This window comes from Salmo salar, chromosome ssa17 (assembly GCF_905237065.1).
Source record: "Salmo salar chromosome ssa17, Ssal_v3.1, whole genome shotgun sequence".
Lineage (NCBI taxonomy): Eukaryota > Metazoa > Chordata > Actinopteri > Salmoniformes > Salmonidae > Salmo > Salmo salar.
Window position 1 is genome coordinate 47,389,512 of NC_059458.1, and position 21,981 is coordinate 47,411,492.

General features: G+C 44.0%; 1 protein-coding gene across 1 annotated transcript in view; it reads left to right on the top strand.

Annotated features, from left to right (window-relative positions):
- The window catches only part of LOC106575850 (DENN domain-containing protein 2A), a 44,717-nt gene that overhangs the window by 16,680 nt on the left and 6,056 nt on the right, over positions 1-21,981 (top strand). The window contains exons 2-4 of the mRNA XM_045698634.1: positions 13,531-13,608; positions 13,891-14,031; positions 14,276-14,424. Coding sequence (XP_045554590.1) covers positions 13,531-13,608; positions 13,891-14,031; positions 14,276-14,424 — 368 coding nt within the window. The remainder of the gene's footprint in view (positions 1-13,530; positions 13,609-13,890; positions 14,032-14,275; positions 14,425-21,981) is intronic.

Sequence of the window (21,981 nt, forward strand, 5' to 3'; positions counted from 1 at the left end):
GCTTTTTGTGAACGTTTATCGTGAGTAATTTAGTAAATTCTTAGTGAATTCGCCGGAAGTTTGCGGGGGGTATGCTAGTTCTGAACGTCACATGCTAATGTAAAAAGCTGGTTTTTGATATAAATATGAACTTGATTGAACAAAACATGTATGTATTGTATAACATAATGTCCTAGGGTTGTCATCTGATGAAGATCATAAAAGGTTTGTGCTGCATTTAGCTGTCTTCTGGGTTTTTGTGACATTATATGCTAGCTTGAAAAATGGGTGTCTGATTATTTCTGGCTTGGTACTCTGCTGACATAATCTAATGTTTTGCTTTCGTTGTAAAGCCTTTTTGAAATCGGACAGTGTGGTTAGATAAAGGAGAGTCTTATCTTTAAAATGCTGTGAAATAGTCATATGTTTGAAAAATTGAAGTTTTTGTATTTTTGAGGAGTTTGTATTTCGCGCCACGCCCATCATTGGATGTTGGAGCAGGTGTTCCACTAGCGGAACGTCTAGATGTAAGAGGTTAATTAACAATAAACAATTTCACACACAGACATGAGGGGAACAGAGGGTTAAATACACGTCAAGTAATGAGGGAAATGAAAACCAGGTGTGTGGGAAAACAAGACAAAACAAATGGAAAATGAAAGGTGGATCGGCGATGGCAAGAAGACCGGTGACGTCGACCGCCGAATGCCGCCTGAACAAGGAGAGGAACCGACTTCAGCAGAAGTCGTGACAGAAATAATCTGTCTGTAAACATTTGTTGGAAAAATGCTGTTTCACAAAAGTTCTGAACCTATATACATTTTACGGACCCAGTATATTTTACATGAGTTATTTTGTTGTTTTTAGTCCCACCTTTCAGCTCCACTCAACCCCTCCCATCTATCTCTTAACACCACCCCGTTTTGATTTTCTATTTGCCATATATTTTCAACTGTGCTGTGATGTTTCACAAGTTCTGAACGCTTCTATTCTCATAGTTTCTACAGGTTGTAAATTAAATATATTGTTTTGCTAAAAGTATTATTATGTTAATGATCAACTGACTGACTTTTCAAATCACCCAGCAGTGTTATTTGCAGAGTTAAATGTTGAAAATGTTCAGCCATTCCTGAATCTGCAACAAAAAAGCAAGCTACATATGAACAGTTTCAAAACAAATGATCTAATGATTGTCCATTCGCAGCAGTTTAAAAACCACTGGAAGATGTGTGCACGCATGGTTTGAGATTTGCTTGGAGATACACTTCCGGTTTGGAGCGAGCAGTCGCACTACGCTTCGCTCCACAGGTAATATTACACTTCATTACATTACAACGGTGTGATTTGTTTGATCTGAGCAATTTTTCTTAGCTAGCTACATAGCCGTCTTTGTATCAAAGATAATTGTGTAGTTTAGAGTAACTAGAGTAATTACCGATTAATTATCAAGGTTAGCTATCTTCGTCCTCCTAACGTAGTCATCACTGCTAGCTAGCTAGTCAACACTGCTAGCTAGCCAACCAGCCAACTTCTACCGACTAGCAGCACTGTAGAAACTATTACATTACAACGGAACGACTTGATTAGTGTAGTGTTAGTGTTAGTTAGCCAGCTACTTAGTTGTCTTTGCTGTCTTTGCATCTAAGATAATTGTGTAGTTTAGAGTAATTATCGAGGCTAGCTAGCCAGCCGCGACGCGACGCCAGACTTAGTCAACACACCTAGTCATCATTAACCCACTGCTAGCTAGCCAACCGTTACCGACTAGCAGCGCTGTAGATACTAATACTTTACAACGGAACGATTTGACTAGTGCAGTGTTAGCTAGCTAGCTACATAGTTGTCTTTGTCATAGCTTGATAATTGTGTAGTTTAGTAATTATCGAGGTTAGCTAGCCAGCTATTTCCGTCCCCCGCGACGCCATTTTTCCAAACCCAGCCAACTATTACCGACGAGCAGCATTGTAGAAACTAAATACATTACAAAGGAACGTCTTGATTAGTGTTATGTTCGCTAGCTACAAAGTTGCTTTTGTATCATGACAAGGTGTAGTACCCAAACTATCGAGGTTACCTAGCCAGCTACACGTTCAAAGTCAACAACGCAGCCACTGCTAGCTAGCCTACTCCACCAGCCAGCAGTACTGTATCATTTTCGTCATTTTAGTCAATAAGATTTTTTGCAACGTAGGCTTAACTTTCTGAACATTCGAGACGTGTAGTCCACTTGTTATTCCAATCTCCTTTGCATTAGCGTAGCCTCTTCTGTAGCTTGTCAACTATGTGTCTGTCTATCCCTGTTCTCTCCCCTCTGCACAGGCCATACAAACGCTCCACACCGCGTGGCCGCTGCCACTCTAACCTGGTGGTCCCAGCGCGCACGACCCACGTGGAGTTCCAGATCTCCGGCAGCCTCTGGAACTGCCGGTCTGCGGCCAACAAGGCTGAGTTCATCTCAGCCTATGCTACCCTCCAGTCCCTAGACTTCCTGGCGCTGACGGAAACATGGATTACCACAGATAACACTGCTACTCCTACTGCTCTCTCCTCGTCTGCCCACGTGTTCTCGCATACCCCTAGAGCATCGAGCCAGCGGGGTGGTGGCACTGGAATCCTCATCTCTCCCAAGTGGACATTCTCTCTTTCTCCCCTGACCCATCTGTCTATCTCCTCATTTGAATTCCATGCTGTCACAGTTACCAGCCCTTTCAAGCTTAACATCCTTATCATTTATCGCCCTCCAGGTTCCCTTGGAGAGTTCATCAATGAGCTTGACGCCTTGATAAGTTCCTTTCCTGAGGATGGCTCACCTCTCACAGTTCTGGGTGACTTTAACCTCCCCACGTCTACCTTTGACTCATTCCTCTCCGCCTCCTTCTTTCCACTCCTCTCCTCTTTTGACCTCACCCTCTCACCTTTCCCCCCTACTCACAAGGCAGGCAATACGCTTGACCTCATCTTTACTAGATGCTGTTCTTCCACTAATCTCATTGCAACTCCCCTCCAAGTCTCTGACCACTACCTTGTATCCTTTTCCCTCTCGCTCTCATCCACACTTCTCACTCTGCCCCTACTCGGATGGTATTGCGCCGTCCCAACCTTCGCTCTCTCTCTCCCGCTACTCTCTCCTCTTCCATCCTATCATCTCTTCCCTCTGCTCAAACCTTCTCCAACCTATCTCCCGATTCTGCCTCCTCAACCCTCCTCTCCTCCCTCTCTGCATCCTTTGATTTTCTCTGTCCCCTATCCTCCAGGCCGGCTCGGTCCTCCCCTCCTGCTCCGTGGCTCGACGACTCACTGCGAGCTCACAGAACAGGGCTCCGGGCAGCCGAGCGGAAATGGAGGAAAACTCGCCTCCCTGCGGACCTGGCATCCTTTCACTCCCTCCTCTCTACATTTTCCTCTTCTGTCTCTGCTGCTAAAGCCACTTTCTACCACTCTAAATTCCAAGCATCTGCCTCTAACCCTAGGGAAGCTCTTTGCTACCTTCTCCTCCCTCCTGAATCCTCCTCCCCCTCCCCCCCTCCTCCCTCTCTGCGGATGACTTCGTCAACCATTTTGAAAAGAAGGTTGACGACATCCGATCCTCGTTTGCTAAGTCAAACGACACCGCTGGTCCTGCTCACACTGCCCTACCCTGTGCTTTGACCTCTTTCTCCCCTCTCTCTCCAGATGAAATCTCGCGTCTTGTGACGGCCGGCCGCCCAACAACCTGCCCACTTGACCCTATCCCCTCCTCTCTTCTCCAGACCATTTCCGGAGACCTTCTCCCCTACCTCACCTCGCTCATCAACTCATCCTTGACCGCTGGCTACGTCCCTTCCGTCTTCAAGAGAGCGAGAGTTGCACCCCTTCTGAAAAAACCTACACTCGATCCCTCCGATGTCAACAACTACAGACCAGTATCCCTTTCTTTTCTCTCCAAAACTCTTGAACGCACCGTCCTTGGCCAGCTCTCTTGCTATCTCTCTCAGAATGACCTTCTTGATCCTAATCAGTCAGGTTTCAAGACTGGGCATTCAACTGAGACTGCTCTTCTCTGTGTCACGGAGGCTCTCCGCACTGCTAAAGCTAACTCTCTCTCCTCTGCTCTCATCCTTCTAGACCTATCTGCTGCCTTTGATACTGTGAACCACCAGATCCTCCTCTCCACCCTCTCCGAGCTGGGCATCTCCGGCGCGGCCCACGCTTGGATTGCGTCCTACCTGACAGGTCGCTCCTACCAGGTGGCGTGGCGAGAATCTGTCTCCGCACCACGTGCTCTCACCACTGGTGTCCCCCAGGGCTCTGTTCTAGGCCCTCTCCTATTCTCGCTATACACCAAGTCTCTTGGCTCTGTCATATCCTCACATGGTCTCTCCTATCATTGCTATGCAGACGACACACAATTAATCTTCTCCTTTCCCCCTTCTGACAACCAGGTGGCGAATCGCATCTCTGCATGTCTGGCAGACATATCAGTGTGGATGACGGATCACCACCTCAAGCTGAACCTCGGCAAGACGGAGCTGCTCTTCCTCCCGGGGAAGGACTGCCCGTTCCATGATCTCGCCATCACGGTTGACAACTCCCTTGTGTCCTCCTCCCAGAGTGCTAAGAGCCTCAGCATGACCCTGGACAACACCCTGTCGTTCTCCACTAACATCAAGGCGGTGACCCGATCCTGTAGGTTCATGCTCTACAACATTCGCAGAGTACGACCCTGCCTCACACAGGAAGCGGCGCAGGTCCTAATCCAGGCACTTGTCATCTCCCGCCTGGATTACTGCAACTCGCTGTTGGCTGGGCTCCCTGCCTGTGCCACTAAACCCCTACAACTCATCCAGAACGCCGCAGCCCGTCTGGTGTTCAACCTTCCCAAGTTCTCTCACGTCACCCCGCTCCTCCGCTCTCTCCACTGGCTTCCAGTTGAAGCTCGCATCCGCTACAAGACCATGGTGCTTGCCTACGGAGCTGTGAGGGGAACGGCACCTCCGTACCTTCAGGCTCTGATCAGGCCCTACACCCAAACAAAGGCACTGCGTTCATCCACCTCTGGCCTGCTCGCCTCCCTACCTCTGAGGAAGCACAGTTCCCGCTCAGCCCAGTCAAAACTGTTCGCTGCTCTGGCACCCCAATGGTGGAACAAGCTCCCTCACGACGCCAGGACAGCGGAGTCAATCACCACCTTCCGGAGACACCTGAAACCCCACCTCTTTAAGGAATACCTGGGATATGATAAAGTAATCCTTCTAACCCCCCCCCCCCCTCTTAAACGATTTAGATGCACTATTGTAAAGTGGTTGTTCCACTGGATATTATAAGGTGAATGCACCAATTTGTAAGTCGCTCTGGATAAGAGCGTCTGCTAAATGTCTTAAATGTAAATGTCATACACACACTTTCCCGTCAAGTGAATAATTGATCAATATCAACCATTGCAGGGAAACTGGCGCATGCAAGGTTTAGAGATTTATTTTTTTGAGCACACGCACTTTGATAAATGAGGTCCCATGTGAGTGGATAGTTGTTCTTTACGCGCCTCAAACTTAGCAATAGTGGTTACCTTGAATGAATGTTGATCGATAGAGTTGACTTTAGTAATACTTAGTATCTTGTTTGGGGTTTCTTGCATTCTTTTTCGTTAGTTGGATTGTGCTAAGAACTGTGAGCTCTCCCACCATCCACACACACCATACATTCAAACACCTCTGTCTTTATAGATAATCTGATGTGTGTTTACCACCGCCATTTGTCTGCCCGTAATGGTCAGGAGCGTAAATGCCCGCATAAACCATAATATAAGATGCACCCGAATTGGCTCCAACACATCGGCCCCTAATTGCAACCAACAATTAACCAAAACATAAACCAAGGAGACAATAAAGTGAAATGTGAGTGAGAATCTTCCCTTCTTCTCTGGGTCAGAGTTCTTCACAGGTCCCTCTGTACCCTCTTGAAGTAGACAGATCTTGGTAACAGGTCTGTCCAGTTCTCCTGTTCTGGTTTTCAGTCTCAGAGTCTGGACAAGAGCCGCCTTGTCAGGGTAGGTTTCCGACACCTTTCCAATCAGCCTTGACCCTCTTGGAGCAGTAGGATCCATGATGATGAACAGGTCTCCCACGGAAAAACATCTCTTCTGTTTGAAGTTTCAAATGTTATTAGTCGTATCTACAAGATACGCATGGTATACAGTACATTGTACAATGAAATGCTTACTTGCATGTCAAATCAAATTTTATTTGTCACATGCGCAGAATACAACAGGTGTAGCCCTTACAGTGAAATGCTTACTTACAAGCCCTTAACCAACAATGCAGTTTTAAGAAAATACCCCCCCCAAAAAAGTAAGTGATAAGAATAACAAATAAAAGATCAGCAGTAAATAACCATAGTGGGCCTATGCCAGGATGCGGGGGGCACCGGTGTCGAGGTAATTGAGGAAATTATGTAGGTAGAGCAATTAAAGTGACTATGCATAGATAATAACAGAGTAGCAGCAGCGTTCCAGAGGGGGTGGGGGGTAATGCAAATAGTCTGGGTAGCCATTTGATTAGCTGTTCAGGAGCCTCTTGGACCTAGACATGGCGCTCCGGTACCGCTTACCATGCGCTAGCAGAGAGAACAGTCTATGACTAGGGTGGCTGTTTCTTCTCGATAATGCAACAACAATAAGAAATAGTAAAAATAAGAATATGAACATAAAATAAATGGCAGTAAAAATAGAATCACAAACATTCTGAGCAAACAAAGTAATAAATCACGCAAATATAGCCATAGAAAAGCAAAGTTGAGCAGGAACAGACAAGACGAATGCTCTCCGAAGGCGCCGCCATTGTTCGTTCCACTTTTGTCTTTCTTGTAACAATGGTAAGTACTCCTTCACCCATTGTTTCCAGAATAGATTGGCAAAGTACTGAACTTGTCTCCACCTTCTCCTGGTGTAAAGTAGAGCACTTTTCTCACCAGACGAATAAGACGCTCCCACATTCCACGATGACGAAAACGAGCAGGAGTGTTGAGGTTCCACTTTATTCCACTTGATAGCAAGACACTCTATCTTGCTGTGGTCCAGAGTGGCCAGTGCTTCTCTGAGCTCTCTTTCAGCTTCAATGAAATTTGTGCCATTATCTGTGAGACTACCTTATGTGAGACACTTGACTTTGGCGACACATGACTGTTCGCACAACGTTAATACAGGAATTGGTGTCCAACTAATAACGAACTTCAAGGTTTATTGCTCTGCCTGTCATGCAAGTGAAAATGACACCATATCTTTTGCCCATAGATTAAAACCTCTTACATCTAGATGTTCCGCTAGCGGAACACCACTCCAATATCCAATGATAGGGCGTGGCGCGAAATACAAACTCCTCGAAAATCCGAAAACTTTTTTTCAAACATATGACTATTTTACACCATTTTAAAGACAAGACTCTCCTTTATCTAACCACACTGTCCGATTTCAAAAAGGCTTTACAACGAAAGCAAAACATTAGATTATGTCAGCAGAGTACCAAGCCAGAAATAATCAGACACCCATTTTTCAAGCTAGCATATAATGTCACAAAAACCCAGAAGACAGCTAAATGCAGCACTAACCTTTGATGATCTTCATCAGATGACACACCTAGGACATTATGTTATACAATACATGCATGTTTTGTTCAATCAAGTTCATATTTATATAAAAAAAACTGCTTTTTACATTAGCATGTGACGTTCAGAACTAGCATACCCCCCGCAAACTTCCGGAGGAATTTGCTAACAATTTACTAAATTACTCACGATAAACGTTCACAAAAAGCATAACAATTATTTTAAGAATTATAGATACAGAACTCCTCTATGCACTCGATATGTCCGATTTTAAAATAGCTTTTTGGTAAAAGCACATTTTGCAATATTCTAAGTACATTGCCCAGCCATCACGGGCTAGCTATTTAGACACCCGGCAAGTTTAGCACTCACCAATATCAGATTTACTATTATAAAAGTTTGATTACCTTTTGTTTTCTTTGTCAGAATGCACTCCCAGGACTGCTACTTCAATAACAAATGTTGGTTTGGTCCAAAATAATCCATCGTTATATCCGAATAGCGGCGTTTTGTTCGTGCGTCCCAGACACTATCCGAAATGGTAAATCAGGGTCGTGCGCATGGCGCAATTCGTGACAAAAAAAATTGAAATATTCCATTACCGTACTTCGAAGCATGTCAACCGCTGTTTAAAATCCATTTTTATGCCATTTTTCTCGTAAAAAAGCGATAATATTCCGACCGGGAATGTCCATTTACCTAAACAGAGGAAAGTAAACAAAGCTTTCGGTCGACGCGGGCACGAGCCTGAGTCTCACAGTACTGTAACCAGCCACTATCCAAACGCGCTAGTTTTTTTCAGCCAGAGCCTGCAAAGCCACGATTCTGCATTTTGCCGCCTTCTGAGAGCCTATGGCAGCCGTAGGAAGTGTCACGGGACAGCTAAGATCCTCACTCTTCAATAAACAGAGACAAGAAGAATGACACCTTGTCAGACAGGCCACTTCCTGCATGAAAACTTCTCAGGTTTTTGCCTGCCATATGAGTTCTGTTATACTCACAGACACCATTCAAACAGTTTTAGAAACTTTAGGGTGTTTTCTATCCAAAGCCAATAATTATATGCATATTCTAGTTACTGGGCAGGAGTAGTAACCAGATTATATCGGGTACGTTTTTTATCCAGCCGTGAAAATACTGCCCCCTAGCCATAACAGGTTAATTGAAATGCTAATCCTTTGCACATGAAGGGCCGCTCATTCGAAAACAATTGCAATTGATATATTTACGCCCATATGTTGTTGTCTTCTCTGTTGGAATCGCCAGTCCATCTGCTGGAGAGTCAGTTCATCAGAGAGTTTCTGGCTAACTTCCCCAGAAGTCACAATGTCTTTCATAGTTGTCGCTTTCTCAGCAGCTCTGGATGGTGTCTGTTGTAATGGATACGTCAGGCGTACAGATGGTTGTTGCATAGAATAGATGCTTCCGCGGTTGTCAGTATTCTCATACTAGAGTTACGTAATTTCCAGCTGCAGACTAGTAATTCTATGTCCAGAATTTGTTCTTTCTATGTAGTGATCGATAGTCTCAGAGTTTAACAATTTCCAGCCGTGTTGCCAACACTACACGGTGTCTGGTCTCCTGGGCCTATAGAGTTGTAGTTGTTAACCTCTCTAGGCTAGGCGGGACGAATTTGTCCCACCTACGTAACAGCCACTGCCAGCCTGTGGCGCAATTTTCAAAACCTTAAAAATCCTATTACTTCAATTTCTCAAACATATGACTATTTTACAGCCATTTAAAGACAAGACTCTCGTTAATCTAACCACACTGTCCGATTTCAAAAAGGCTTTACAACGAAAGCAAAACATTAGATTATGTCAGCAGAGTACCAAGCCAGAAATAATCAGACACCCATTTTTCAAGCCAGCATATAATGTCACCAAAACCCAGAAGACAGCTAAATGCAGCACTCACCTTTGATGATCTTCATCAGATGACAACCCTAGGACATTATGTTATACAATACATGCATGTTTTGTTCAATCAAGTTCATATTTATATCAAAAACCAGCTTTTTACATTAGCATGTGACGTTCAGAACTAGCATACCCCCGCAAACTTCCGGGGAATTCGCAAACATTTTACTAAATTACTCACGATAAACGTTCACAAAAAAGCATAACAATTATTTTAAGAATTATAGATACAGACCTCCTCTATGCACTCGATATGTCCGATTTTAAAATAGCTTTTTGGTGAAAGCACATTTTGCAATATTCTAAGTACATAGCCCAGGCATCACGGGCTCGCTATTTAGACACCCGGCAAGTTTAGCACTCACCATAATCATATTTACTATTATAAAAGTTTGATTACCTTTTGTTGTCTTCGTCAGAATGCACTCCCAGGTCTGCTACTTCAATAACAAATGTTGGTTTGGTCCAAAATAATCCATCGTTATATCCGAATAGCGGCGTTTTGTTCGTGCGTTCCAGACACTATCCGAAATAGTAAAGAAGTGTCACGCGCATGGCGCAATTCGTGACAATAAAATTCTAAGTATTCCATTACCGTACTTCGAAGCATGTCAACCGCTGTTTAAAATAAATTTTTACGACATTTTTCTCGTAGAAAAGCGATAATATTCTGACAGGGAATCTCCTTTTCGGCAAACAGAGGAAAAAATCCCAAAGGCGGGGGCGGTCGGGGTCACGAGCATAAGCCCAGTGTCCCTTGATCGGCCACTTGAGAAAGGCGATAATGTGTTTCAGCCTGGGGCTGGAATGATGACATTCTGTTTTTTCCCGGGCTCTGAGCGCCTATGGACGACGTGGGAAGTGTCACGTTAGAGCAGAGATCCTTAGTAAATGATAGAGATGGAAAAGAAGTTCAAGAAATGGTCAGACAGGCCACTTCCTGTAAAGGAATCTCTCAGGTTTTGACCTGCCATTTGAGTTCTGTTATACTCACAGACACCATTCAAACAGTTTTAGAAAATTTAGGGTGTTTTCTATCCATATGTAATAAGTATATGCATATTCTAGTTACTGGGTAGGAGTGGTAACCAGATTAAATCGGGTATGTTTTTTATCCAGCCGTGTCAATACTGCCCCCTATCCTAAACAGGTTAACCTCTCTAGGGTAGGTGGGACGAAATCGTCCCACCTACTCAACAGCCAGTGGAATCCCGTGGCGCGTTATTCAAATACCTTAGAAATGCTATTACTTCAATTTCTCAAACATATGACTATTTTACACCATTTTAAAGACAAGACTCTCGTTAATCTAACCACACTGTCCGATTTCAAAAAGGCTTTACAACAAAAGCAAAACATTAGATTATGTCAGCAGAGTACCCAGACAGAAATAATCAGACACCCATTTTTCAAGCTAGCATATAATGTCACATAAACCCAAACCACAGCTAAATGCAGCACTAACCTTTGATGATCTTCATCAGATGACAATCCTAGGACATTATGTTATACAATACATGCATGTTTTGTTCAATCAAGTTCATATTTATATCAAAAACCAGCTTTTTACATTAGCATGTGATGTTCAGAACTAGCAAACTTCCGGTGAATTTACTAAATTACTCACGATAAACGTTCACAAAAAACATAACAATTATTTTAAGAATTATAGATACAGAACTCCTTTATGCACTCGATATGTCCGATTTTAAAATAGCTTTTCGGTGAAAGCACATTTTGTAATATTCTGAGTAGATAGCCCAGCCATCACGGGCTAGCTATTTAGACACCCACCAAGTTTAGCCCTCACCAAAGTCAGATTTACTATAAGAAAAATGTTATTACCTTTGCTGTTCTTCGTCAGAATGCACTCCCAGGACTTCTACTTCAATAACAAATGTTGGTTTGGTTCAAAATAATCCATAGTTATGTTCAAATATCCTCTGTTTTGTTCGTGCGTTCAAGACACTATCCGAAGGGTGACGAAGGGTGACGCGCCCGGTGCGTTTCGTGACAAAAGAATTCTAAATATTCCATTACCGTACTTCGAAGCATGTCAACCGCTGTTTAAAATCAATTTTTATGCGATTTTTCTCGTAAAAAAGCGATAATATTCCGACCGGGAAACCCTGTTTACGTTCAAAGACAGAGAAAATAAAAACATGGTGTCGCCTCGTGCACGCGCCTCAGTCTCATTGTCCTCTGATCAACCACTATCCAAATGCGCTAATGTTTTTCAGCCAGGGGCTGCAAAGACATCATTCAGCTTTTTGCCGCCCTCTGAGAGCCTATGGGAGCCGTAGGAAGTGTCACGTTACAGCAGAGATCCTCAGTTTTCAATAAAGAGAGTGTAGAAGCCCAAGAAATGGTCAGACATGCCACTTCCTGTAAGGAATCTTCTCAGGTTTTTGCCTGCCATATGAGTTCTGTTATACTCACAGACACCATTCAAACAGTTTTAGAAACTTTAGGGTGTTTTCTATCCAAAGCCAATGATTATATGCATATTCTAGTTTCTGGGCAGTAGTAATAACCAGATTAAATCGGGTACGTTTTTTTTCCGGCCGTGCAAATACTGCCCCCTATCCCCAACAGGTTAACCATTTCAACATATTTTCTGGTCTTCTACACCATTTGAGACATCCAGGTTATCGTGTAAAATGTAAATTGAAATGTAAATTTCATCATGATGGTTTTAAACTCTGGAGTAGAAAAGGGTGGTTCCATGACGCCAGATGTATTGTCTGGCTCATGGGGGTGTGGCCACTGACTAGTTCAACTTTAAATAAAAATCCATACTCTTATTTAGAAGGTTAACATCACATTACATCTTTAAACACATAGTTTGTTTAATAACATACGTTTCACAATATTTTGATGTAAACCACATAATTAAGAAGTGTACACAACCAAAGACACAGTAATGAGTGTTTCCTGTCCTTCATGAGATTGCCAAATGAAACAAACTCATCATGACTGTCCCTTAAGTGTCCAATATTGTTTACTTATTCAAACTTTTGATGTCCAAGGGTCTCTCTGTGTTCCACAGTTTACATTCCAATCTGGAATACTACAGAGCATAGAGGCAGCGTATTTTATGACCGTCATAAAACAGCAGACTTCCTGCTCTCCCCCTCTATGAGAGAGCATACTGTAGAGAGGACCCACTGTAACCTGATCCTTCAGATCGTCACAGGAGAGTTATGACAATAGCTATGAAAAATATAGACAAACTCTTTGGTAAATAGTGTGGTCTACAGCTTATCATGAGATATTCTTACTCAGGCGAGCAGAACTTTGAGACACCCTAATATTAGAGATTGCACACCAGTTGCTGTTAACAAAGTGACACACACACCCTCTTGAACTTCCCAGATACAGCCATTCTATCCTGCCGATGTATAGAATTAGCAGCTAGATTTCTATTTACCATGTCCTTTTTCAGCTACGACTCGGAGAAACACTTTGCTAGGATAGCCTCGAATGGAGCTCATTCAGTTTATTCTCTAGTGATTGTACATTCGCCAATAGAACGGAGGTTACAGGTGATTTAGCCACTCACTAAAGTAGTCTCATCAGGTATCCCGCACTCAGGCCTCTGTAGTGTTGTCTCCTCCTTCTTCGAGTGTCAGAGAATTGGGCCGCGATAATCAATATGTCTTTCGCCTCCGACTCATTGAAGTAAAAGTCTTCCTCCAAATGGAGGTTAGTGATAGCTATTCTGATGTCCAGAAGATCTTTTCGGTCATGCAATAGAGAGTATGCGGGAAAATATGATATATGGTTCTATGTAGAACCCTTCTTGCTTTCCAAAGAATCCATCATGCCTTCCAAAAAATCATCAAAGAACCCTTTCCTCCAAAAACAGTTCTTATGATGTTAAAGGCTCTAGGTAGAACCCTTTGCCTTACAAATAATTATTCTGTTCCAAAAGGGTTTCTTCAGATCCAAATGGTTCTTTGCAGATGCTGGGGGTTTTACAGCAGGGACACGGCTTCGTTTTTCCTAGAGGGGCTATGACAAACCATTAAAATATCCTCTTCTCGTCTCCCAGCCCAGTGGGAAAGGAAAGCGTCTCCCTGAAGTCTACTGCATCGTCAGCCACCTGGGATGCTTCCAACTCTTCTCCAAGGTATAGTGTACTGTACTTCAGCCTCCTGGTTGCCACCTCTCATCCTGTTTCCCATCAAGCCCTGGATTCATGCTGGCAACTCTTCCATTGTTGGCCCATCTCTCTAACGTCTAGGCTACCTGCTGATCTCTCTGTACTGCCGTGTGTGTGTGTGTGTGTGTGTGTGTGTGTGTGTGTGTGTGTGTGTGTGTGTGTGTGTGTGTGTGTGTGTGTGTGTGTGTGTGTGTGTGTGTGTGTGTGTGTGTGTGTGTGTGTGTGTGTGTGTGTGTGTGTGTGTGTCAGGTCCTGGATGAGGTGGAGAGGAGGAGAGCCCTGTCTCCAGCCCTGGTCCAGCCCTTCATGAGGGCCATTATGGAAGGTCCATTTCCTGCTCCTGGCAGACCCATCACCATTAAAACCTTCCTGCCTGGATCTGGTACTGAGGTAGGTCCTTAATTTTACGTTAGTCTCCAAAGAAGACTTCCAATAATATTACATACAGATGCCATGCAAAGTGTTTGAGGTGAAGTGTTCTATGCTGCATCCGTTTTGTATTACTTAGTAAAATATCTCTCACTCTCCATTCACTTTGTCTCTCTCTCCTCTTCTTGTTCTCTTTCTTTCCATGTCACTCCCTGTCTGTTTCTCGCTTGCTCCTTCTTTCTACCCACCCCTCCACCTGTCTCAGGTAATGGAGCTATGTCGTCCGTCTGACTCTCGTCTGGAGCATGTGGACTTTGAGTGTCTCTTCTCCTGTCTGAGTCTGCGTCTGCTACTCAGGGTCTTTGGTTCTCGCCTGCTGGAACGTAGGGTCATCTTCACTGCAGACAAACTCAGGTGTTTATGCCATTAGCCTGATAGGCTACTCAGCTACGGTATGGCAAAGTTAATAAGTAGAAATCAAAACAATTTGATGTATTATTTGACAATTATATTTTATTTCACAGCATCCCTAAAGAGGGTAGTGAAGCTGGGACTGTGGATTTTATAGCTGAGAGGAAAAACACAAGACAGAAAAAACAGAGAAAATAAAATAGTGGCTCAGCCTCATGGTTCAAATGTTTTTCTTCAATGTGACAGGGAGATAATGAGTGATGCCTGCTGTTGTGTTGATTTTGTCCCTTTTAGAAATGGTTTATTCTCTTTGGAAAAAGCCTGTGAAAGCCAGAGATGAATAGGGCCAGTGGGGTCAGTATAATAGAGAAGAGGTACGCAGAATGGAATGACATAGTTGTCCTAGAGCTGGGTTCCCCAACTGGTGGCCCACGGGTGATTATGATACAACATTTTACATTGATGGACATAAAATACTGTAAAAACAAAAGCAACTCAGCTTGAAGTGATTTTAATTTAGGAAATCTGTTCCAAAGTATTCCCACGCATAATAGAGAGATATACACTGAGTATACCATACATTGCACACATACCCCCACACCCCCTTTTTGCCCTCAGAACAGCCACAATTCGTCGGGGCATGGACTGTACAAGGTGTTGAAAGCGTTCCACAAGGATGTTGGCCCATGTTGAATCCAATACTTCCCACAGTTGTGTCAAGTTGGCTGGATGTCCTTTGGGTGGTGGACCATTCTTGATACACACGGGAAACTGTTGAGCATTAAAAACCCAGCAGGGTTACAGTTCTTGACACAAACTGTTGCGCCTGGTTTGTCTTTCCCACACACTCTCTGAAAGGCATATATACACAATCCGTCTCAAGGCTTAAAAATCCTTCTTTAACCTGTCTTCTCCACTTCATCTACACTGTTTGAAGTGGATTTAACCTCTATGGGCTAGGTGGGACGCTAGCGTGCCACCCGTGGTGCACTCCATCAACAGCAGGTGCATTTCAAGAGCGGCAAATTTGAATCCAAATAAATGTCAAAATTCAAATTTTTCAAACATACAACTATTTTACACCCTTTGAAAGATAAACATCTCCTTAATCTAACCACGTTTTACGATTTCAAAAAGGTTTTATGGCGAAAGCATAAATTTAGAGTATGTTAGGACAGTACATTATCAAGAGTTGTGTGTAATGTTTTGTCAATTCAAAGACAGGGTAACCAAAACCATAAAACCAGCTAAAATGATGCACTAACCTTTTACAATCTCCATCAGATGACACTCCTAGGACATTATGTTAGACAATGCATGCATTTTTAGTTCTATCAAGTTCATATTTATATCCAAAAACAGCGTTTTAATATGGCATTGATGTTGAGGAAATCGTTTCCCTCCAATAACCGGCAGTCAAGTCAGCGTCACAAATTAAATAATTAAAATTAGAAAACATTGGTAAAATATTATATTGTCATTTAAAGAATTATAGATTTACATCTCTTGAACGCAATCAACTTGCCAGATTTAAAAAGAACCTTACTGGGAAATCACACTTTGCAATAATCTGAGCACTGCGCCCAGAAAAATACGTGTTGCGATACAGACTAGACGTCATGTTGGGGAGATCTAAAATCGAAAATACTATGTAAATAATCCATTACCTTTGATTCTCTTCATCAGATGTCACTTCCAGGTATCACAGGTCCATAACGAATGTAGTTTTGTTCAAAAAAGCTCATCATTTATGTCCAAAAATCTCCGTCTTGTTAGCACATGATCTAAGCCAGCCGGACTTCTCGTCATGAACGAGGGGAAAAAATATATTTACGTTCGTTCAAACATGTCAAACGTTGTATAGCATAAATCATTAGGGCCTTTTTTAACCAGAACATGAATAATATTCAAGGTGGACGAATGCATACTCTTTTATAACGTATTGGAACGAGGGTACCCAACATGAACTCGCGCGCCAGGTGTCTAATGGGACATCATCGTTCCATGGCTCTTGTTCGGTCAGATCTCCCTCCAGAAGACTCAAAACACTTTGTAAAGGCTGGTGACATCTAGTGGAAGCAATAGGAAGTGCCAAAATATTCCTCAGCCCCTGTGTTTTTCAATGGGATAGGTTTAAAGGTAATACAACACATCAGGTATCCACTTCCTGTCAGAAAATGTCTCAGGGTTTTGCCTGCCAAATGAGTTCTGTTATACTCACAGACACCATTCAAACAGTTTTAGAAACTTTAGAGTGTTTTCTATCCATATATAATAAGTATATGCATATTCTAGTTACTGGGTAGGATTAGTAACCAGATTAAATCGGGTACATTTTTTTTATCCAGACGTGCAAATGCTGCCCCCTAGCCCAACAGGTTAACAAGTGCCATCAATAAAGGACAATAGTTTTCACCTGGATTCAACTGGTCAGTCTATGTCATTGTCGTGTCTTTGGGGCACCATTAAACTGAAGACATGTTTATCAAAATAACTCCCTGTAATTATTATCACGCGATTAAACTGATTAATCGTTTAACTATAATTAACTAGGAGATCGGGGCACCAAGGAAAATATTCAGATTACAAAGTTATAATTTTCCTAATATAACTTTCCTATATTATAACATTATATATTATATTATAGTATAGACCGATTATCTTCTGGTTTAAATGGTGTATTTTACCTCGCGTCCAGTCTCATTCCAAACGTCGTAAATTGTTGTATCTGCACGAATCCAGCCTTTACTAAAGTCATCCATACATCAATTGTCTTAAAATCATTTATTTACTAAACTAAGTAATTCACAGAAAGCATACAAACAGTAATTATCGTCACAAAGAATTGGTAGAGTAATGTGCCCTAGTCGGCTAAACAGGCATGGCGGTTAAACAAAGGGTCATAAAGGCCAGCTGAGGAGGCACACAGAGTTCATTAATATTAACAATTGATATGCTAATCCTTTGCACATGAACGCTCACTCATTCGGGAACAATTGCAATCAATATATATTTACGCTCAGTGTGTCGTCGGGATCCTTGTTGGAGAATCGTTCTGTTGGAGAGTTCTCTCTCTCGGTTAGAATGGATCTTTCAAAGCGACATTCATTAATGTCGTTATAGAACGGATGTTTCGTTGGTCTTCGCGTTCAATGATATAATTTACTTAGCTGCAGACTAATAATTAATATCAAAGACTTGTTCTTATTCTGTCGGTCTCGATAGTCTAAAAGTTTAACCATGTGGTATAGTTAACTTTCAGTAGAGGAATTGGGGGTCAAACCTTGGCTCTCTCTTCTGAGGTAAGCTGGTCTAAAGAAAGTAAATCAGGGTGGGGTTTTATACGTGAACATAGAACAGGCTTGTCACATGACGCCTGGTCCTGTCTGTGTCCACGGGGGGCGTGCCGAGGCTTTGAACAAAAATATATTCTATCACATTAACATCAGTACATGGCATCTCAACGTATTCCAAATAGCTTTATCCTTATTAATACATTTTATACCACCATTTGGATGCAAGTCCCATAGCTGAGGCTATTATATAAACAGTTTTATGGTAATATGGCTATATTGTCTCTTTTGAGTATCACAAAATTGTACCAAGCGGACCCGTTCGTAGCTAGATTCTTCACCAATCTTTTATACCTTCTCCAGAACATAAATGTCGTTCGGTTCCCCAACTCTGTGAGTTGGAAGAATTTCCTGTGTCTCTCTATGAAACCCCTCTGTGTCTCAACTGGGCCATGTGGCAAAAGATTCTCCTCTAGAATTTGACCACCCCTTCACACAGGGCCTGGGTGGGGGGAGGTAGGTTTGGGGATGGTGCAAGGGGGAGGGGGTCAACTGTCTTCCCTGTACTCAAAGAGGGCAACGTCATGACATCATGGAAAGAGCAGGTGTTTTGTATACTCAGTGTACGTGATCATATACAAATGTAAGCAAGTTTGAAATGATTGGGTTTTAGTCAAATATTATATCTGCTTGGGCTACTTGTGGTCAATTTCCAGTCTACATATTATTTGTAATTATGTTCCGGCCCCCTGACCATCCACTTAAAATCAAATCAAATGAAATGTCATTGGTTACATACACATATTTAGCAGATGCTATTGCGGGTGTAGAGAAATGTTTGTGTTCCTAGCTCCAACAGTGCAGTAGTATCTAACAATTCACAACAATACACACAAATCTAAAAGTAAAAGAATGGAATTAAGAAATATATACAGTGGCTTGCGACAGTATTCAGCCCCTTGGCATTTGTTGCCTTACAACCTGGAATTAAAAAGGATTTTTGGGGGGTATGATTAATTTGATTTACACAACATGCATACCACTTTGAAGATGCAAAATATTTTTTATTGTGAAACAAACAAGAAATAAAACAAAAAAACAGAACTTGAGCATGCATTCACCCCCCAAGGTCAATACTTTGTAGATCCACCTTTCACCACAATTACAGCTGCAAGTCTCTTGGGGTATGTCTCTATAAGCTTGGCACATCTAGCCACTGGGATTTTTGCCCATTCTTCAAGGCAAAACTGCTCCAGCTCCTTCAGGTTTTATAGGTTCTGCTGGTGTTCAGCAATCTTTAAGTCATACGACAGACTATCAATTGGATTGAGGTCTGGGCTTTGACTAGGCAAATCCAAGACATTTAAATGTTTCCAAATAAACATCTCGAGTGTTGCTTTAGCAGTATGCTTAGGGTCATTGATCTGCTGGAAGGTGAACCTCCTTCCCAGTCTAAAATCTCTGGAATACTGAAACAGGTATCCCTCAAGAATTTCCCTGTATTTAGCGCCATCCATCATTCCTTCAATTCTGACCAGTTTCCCAGTCCCTGCCGATGAAAAACTTCCCCACAGCATGATACTGCCACCACCATGTTTAACTGTGGGGATGGTGTTCTCGGGGTGATGAGAGGTGTTGGGTTTGCGCCAGACATAGCGTTTTCCTTGATGGCCAAAAATATCAATATTAGTCTCATCTGACCAGAGTACCTTCTTCCATATGTTTGGGGATTCTCCCCTATGCCTTTTGGCGAACACCAAACGTGTTTGCTTATTGTTTTCTTTAAGCAATGGCTTTTTTCTGGCTACTCTTCTGTAAAGCCCAGCTCTGTGGAGTGTACGGCTTAAAGTGGTCCTATGGACAGATACGCCAATCTCCACTGTGGAGCTTTGCAGCTCCTTCAGGGTTATATTTGGTCTCTTTATTGCCTCTCTGACTAATGCCCTTCTTGCCTGGTCCGTGAGTTTTGGTGGGCGGCCCTCTCTTGGCAGGTTTGTTGTGGTGCCATATTCTTTCCATTTTTAATAATGGATTTAATGGTGCTCTGTGGGATGCTCAAACTTTCAGATCTTTTTTTATAACCCAACCCTGATCTGTACTCCACAACTTTGTCCCTGACCTGTTTGGAGAGCTCCTTGGTCATCATGGTGTCGCTTACTTGGTGGTGCCCCTTGCTTAGTGGTGTTGCAGACTCTGGAGCCTTTCAGAACTGGTGTTGTGTGTGTGTATATATATACTGAGATCATGTGACAGATCATGTGACAATTAGATTGCACACAGGTGGACTTTATTGAACTAATAATGTGACTTCTGAAGGTAATTGGTTGCACAATATCTTATTTAGGGGCTTCATAGCAAAGGAGGTGAATACACACCTTTCCAGGTTTTTATTTTTTTTAAGTAATTTTTTTCACTTCACCAATTTGGACTATTTTGTGAATGTCCATTACATGAAATCCAAATCCAAATCCATTTAAATTACCGGTTGTAATGCAACAAAATAGGGAAAATGCCAAGGCGGATGAATACTTTTTGCATGGCACTGTAAATATTAGGATGAGCAATGTTTGAGTGGCATTGACTAAAATACAGCAGAGAACAGTAAATACATATGAAATGAGTAACCCAGTACGTAAACATAATTACAGTGGCTAATCAAATGTTATTTGTCACACTCACTAGAATCCAACAGATGTAGACCTTCCCTTGAAATGCTTACTTACAAGCCCTGTCACAAAAAGAGCCGTGTTGAATAGACCAAACTGCAGCGGGAATATGGATGCTCATATTTTAATTTAAAAAAAGGAGTAAAGCATCCACTGGAAAAACAATACACACGACAGGAACAGTCTTACAGGCATACAAAAACGCAGTGCAAGAACAACTACCCACAACCCCAAAGAAAAACACACACACCTATATAGGACTCCCAATCAAAGGCAACTCAACACACCTGCATTCAATTGGAAGTCCCAATCACCAACACAAACATTCACACACACAAAACTGCCACATCCTGACCCCAAAACTAATACATTAGCTCCATCTGCTGGTCAGGACGTGACAGTACCCCCCCCCCCCCTCAAGGTGCAGACCCCGGAATGCACCTACCAACAGAAAACACCAACAACAAAAAATCCCCAACAAAAACCCATTAAACAATAACCCCTAAACAATAAGGGAGGGAAGGGAGGGTGGCTGCCATCAATGACGGCACTGTGCTACACCCTCCCTCCCCAACCCACCTATCCTGGAGGTGGCTCAGGTGCAGGACGTGGACCTCGCTCCACCTTCGGCGTCGCCCACTTCGGTGGCGCCGCTAGCTGCGCCGGGCAGACGGGCCACTCGGGCTGACCCTGGCAGACGGACCACTCGGGCTGGGCCGGAGGACAGGAGGGCAACTCGGGCTGGGCCGGAGGACAGGAGGGCCACTCGGGCTGGGCCGGAGGACAGGAGGGCCACTCGGGCTGGGCCGGAGGACAGGAGGGCCACTCGGGCTGGGCCGGAGGACATGAGGGCCACTCGGGCTGGGCCGGAGGACAGGAGGGCCACTCGGGCTGGGCCGGAGGACAGGCGGGCCACTCGGGCTGGGCCGGAGGACAGGCGGGCCACTCGGGCTGGGCCGGAGGACAGGCGGGCCACTCGGGCTGGGCCGGAGGACAGGCGGGCCACTCGGGCAGCTCCGGACAGGCGGGCCACTCTGACAGCTCCGGGCAGTCGGGCCACTCTGACAGCTCCGGGCAGTCGGGCCACTCTGGCAGCTCCGGGCAGTCGGGCCACTCTGACAGCTCCGGGCAGTCGGGCCACTCTGGCAGCTCCTGACTAGCGGGCCGCTCTGGCAGCTCCTGACTGGCGGGCAGCTCAGGTGACTCTCGACTGGCGGGCAGCTCAGGCGACTCTCGACTGGCGGGCAGCTCAGGCGACTCTCGACTGGCGGGCAGCTCAGGCGACTCTCGACTGGCGGGCAGCTCAGGCGACTCTCGACTGGCGGGCAGCTCAGGCGACTCTCGACTGGCGGGCAGCTCAGGCGACTCTCGACTGGCGGGCAGCTCAGGTGACTCTTGACTGGCGAGGCTGGGCTGATGCACTAGACGCCTGATGCGTGGGGCTGGTACTGGACGTGCCAGCCTGGAGACACGCACCTCCATGCTAGTGCGTATGGCGGGAAACACCGGACCGTAGAGGCGCACTGGCGGTCTTGAGCGCAGGGTTGGCATCACCCCTTCCGGCTCGATGCCTACTTCGCCCTGGCACATGCGGGGTGCTG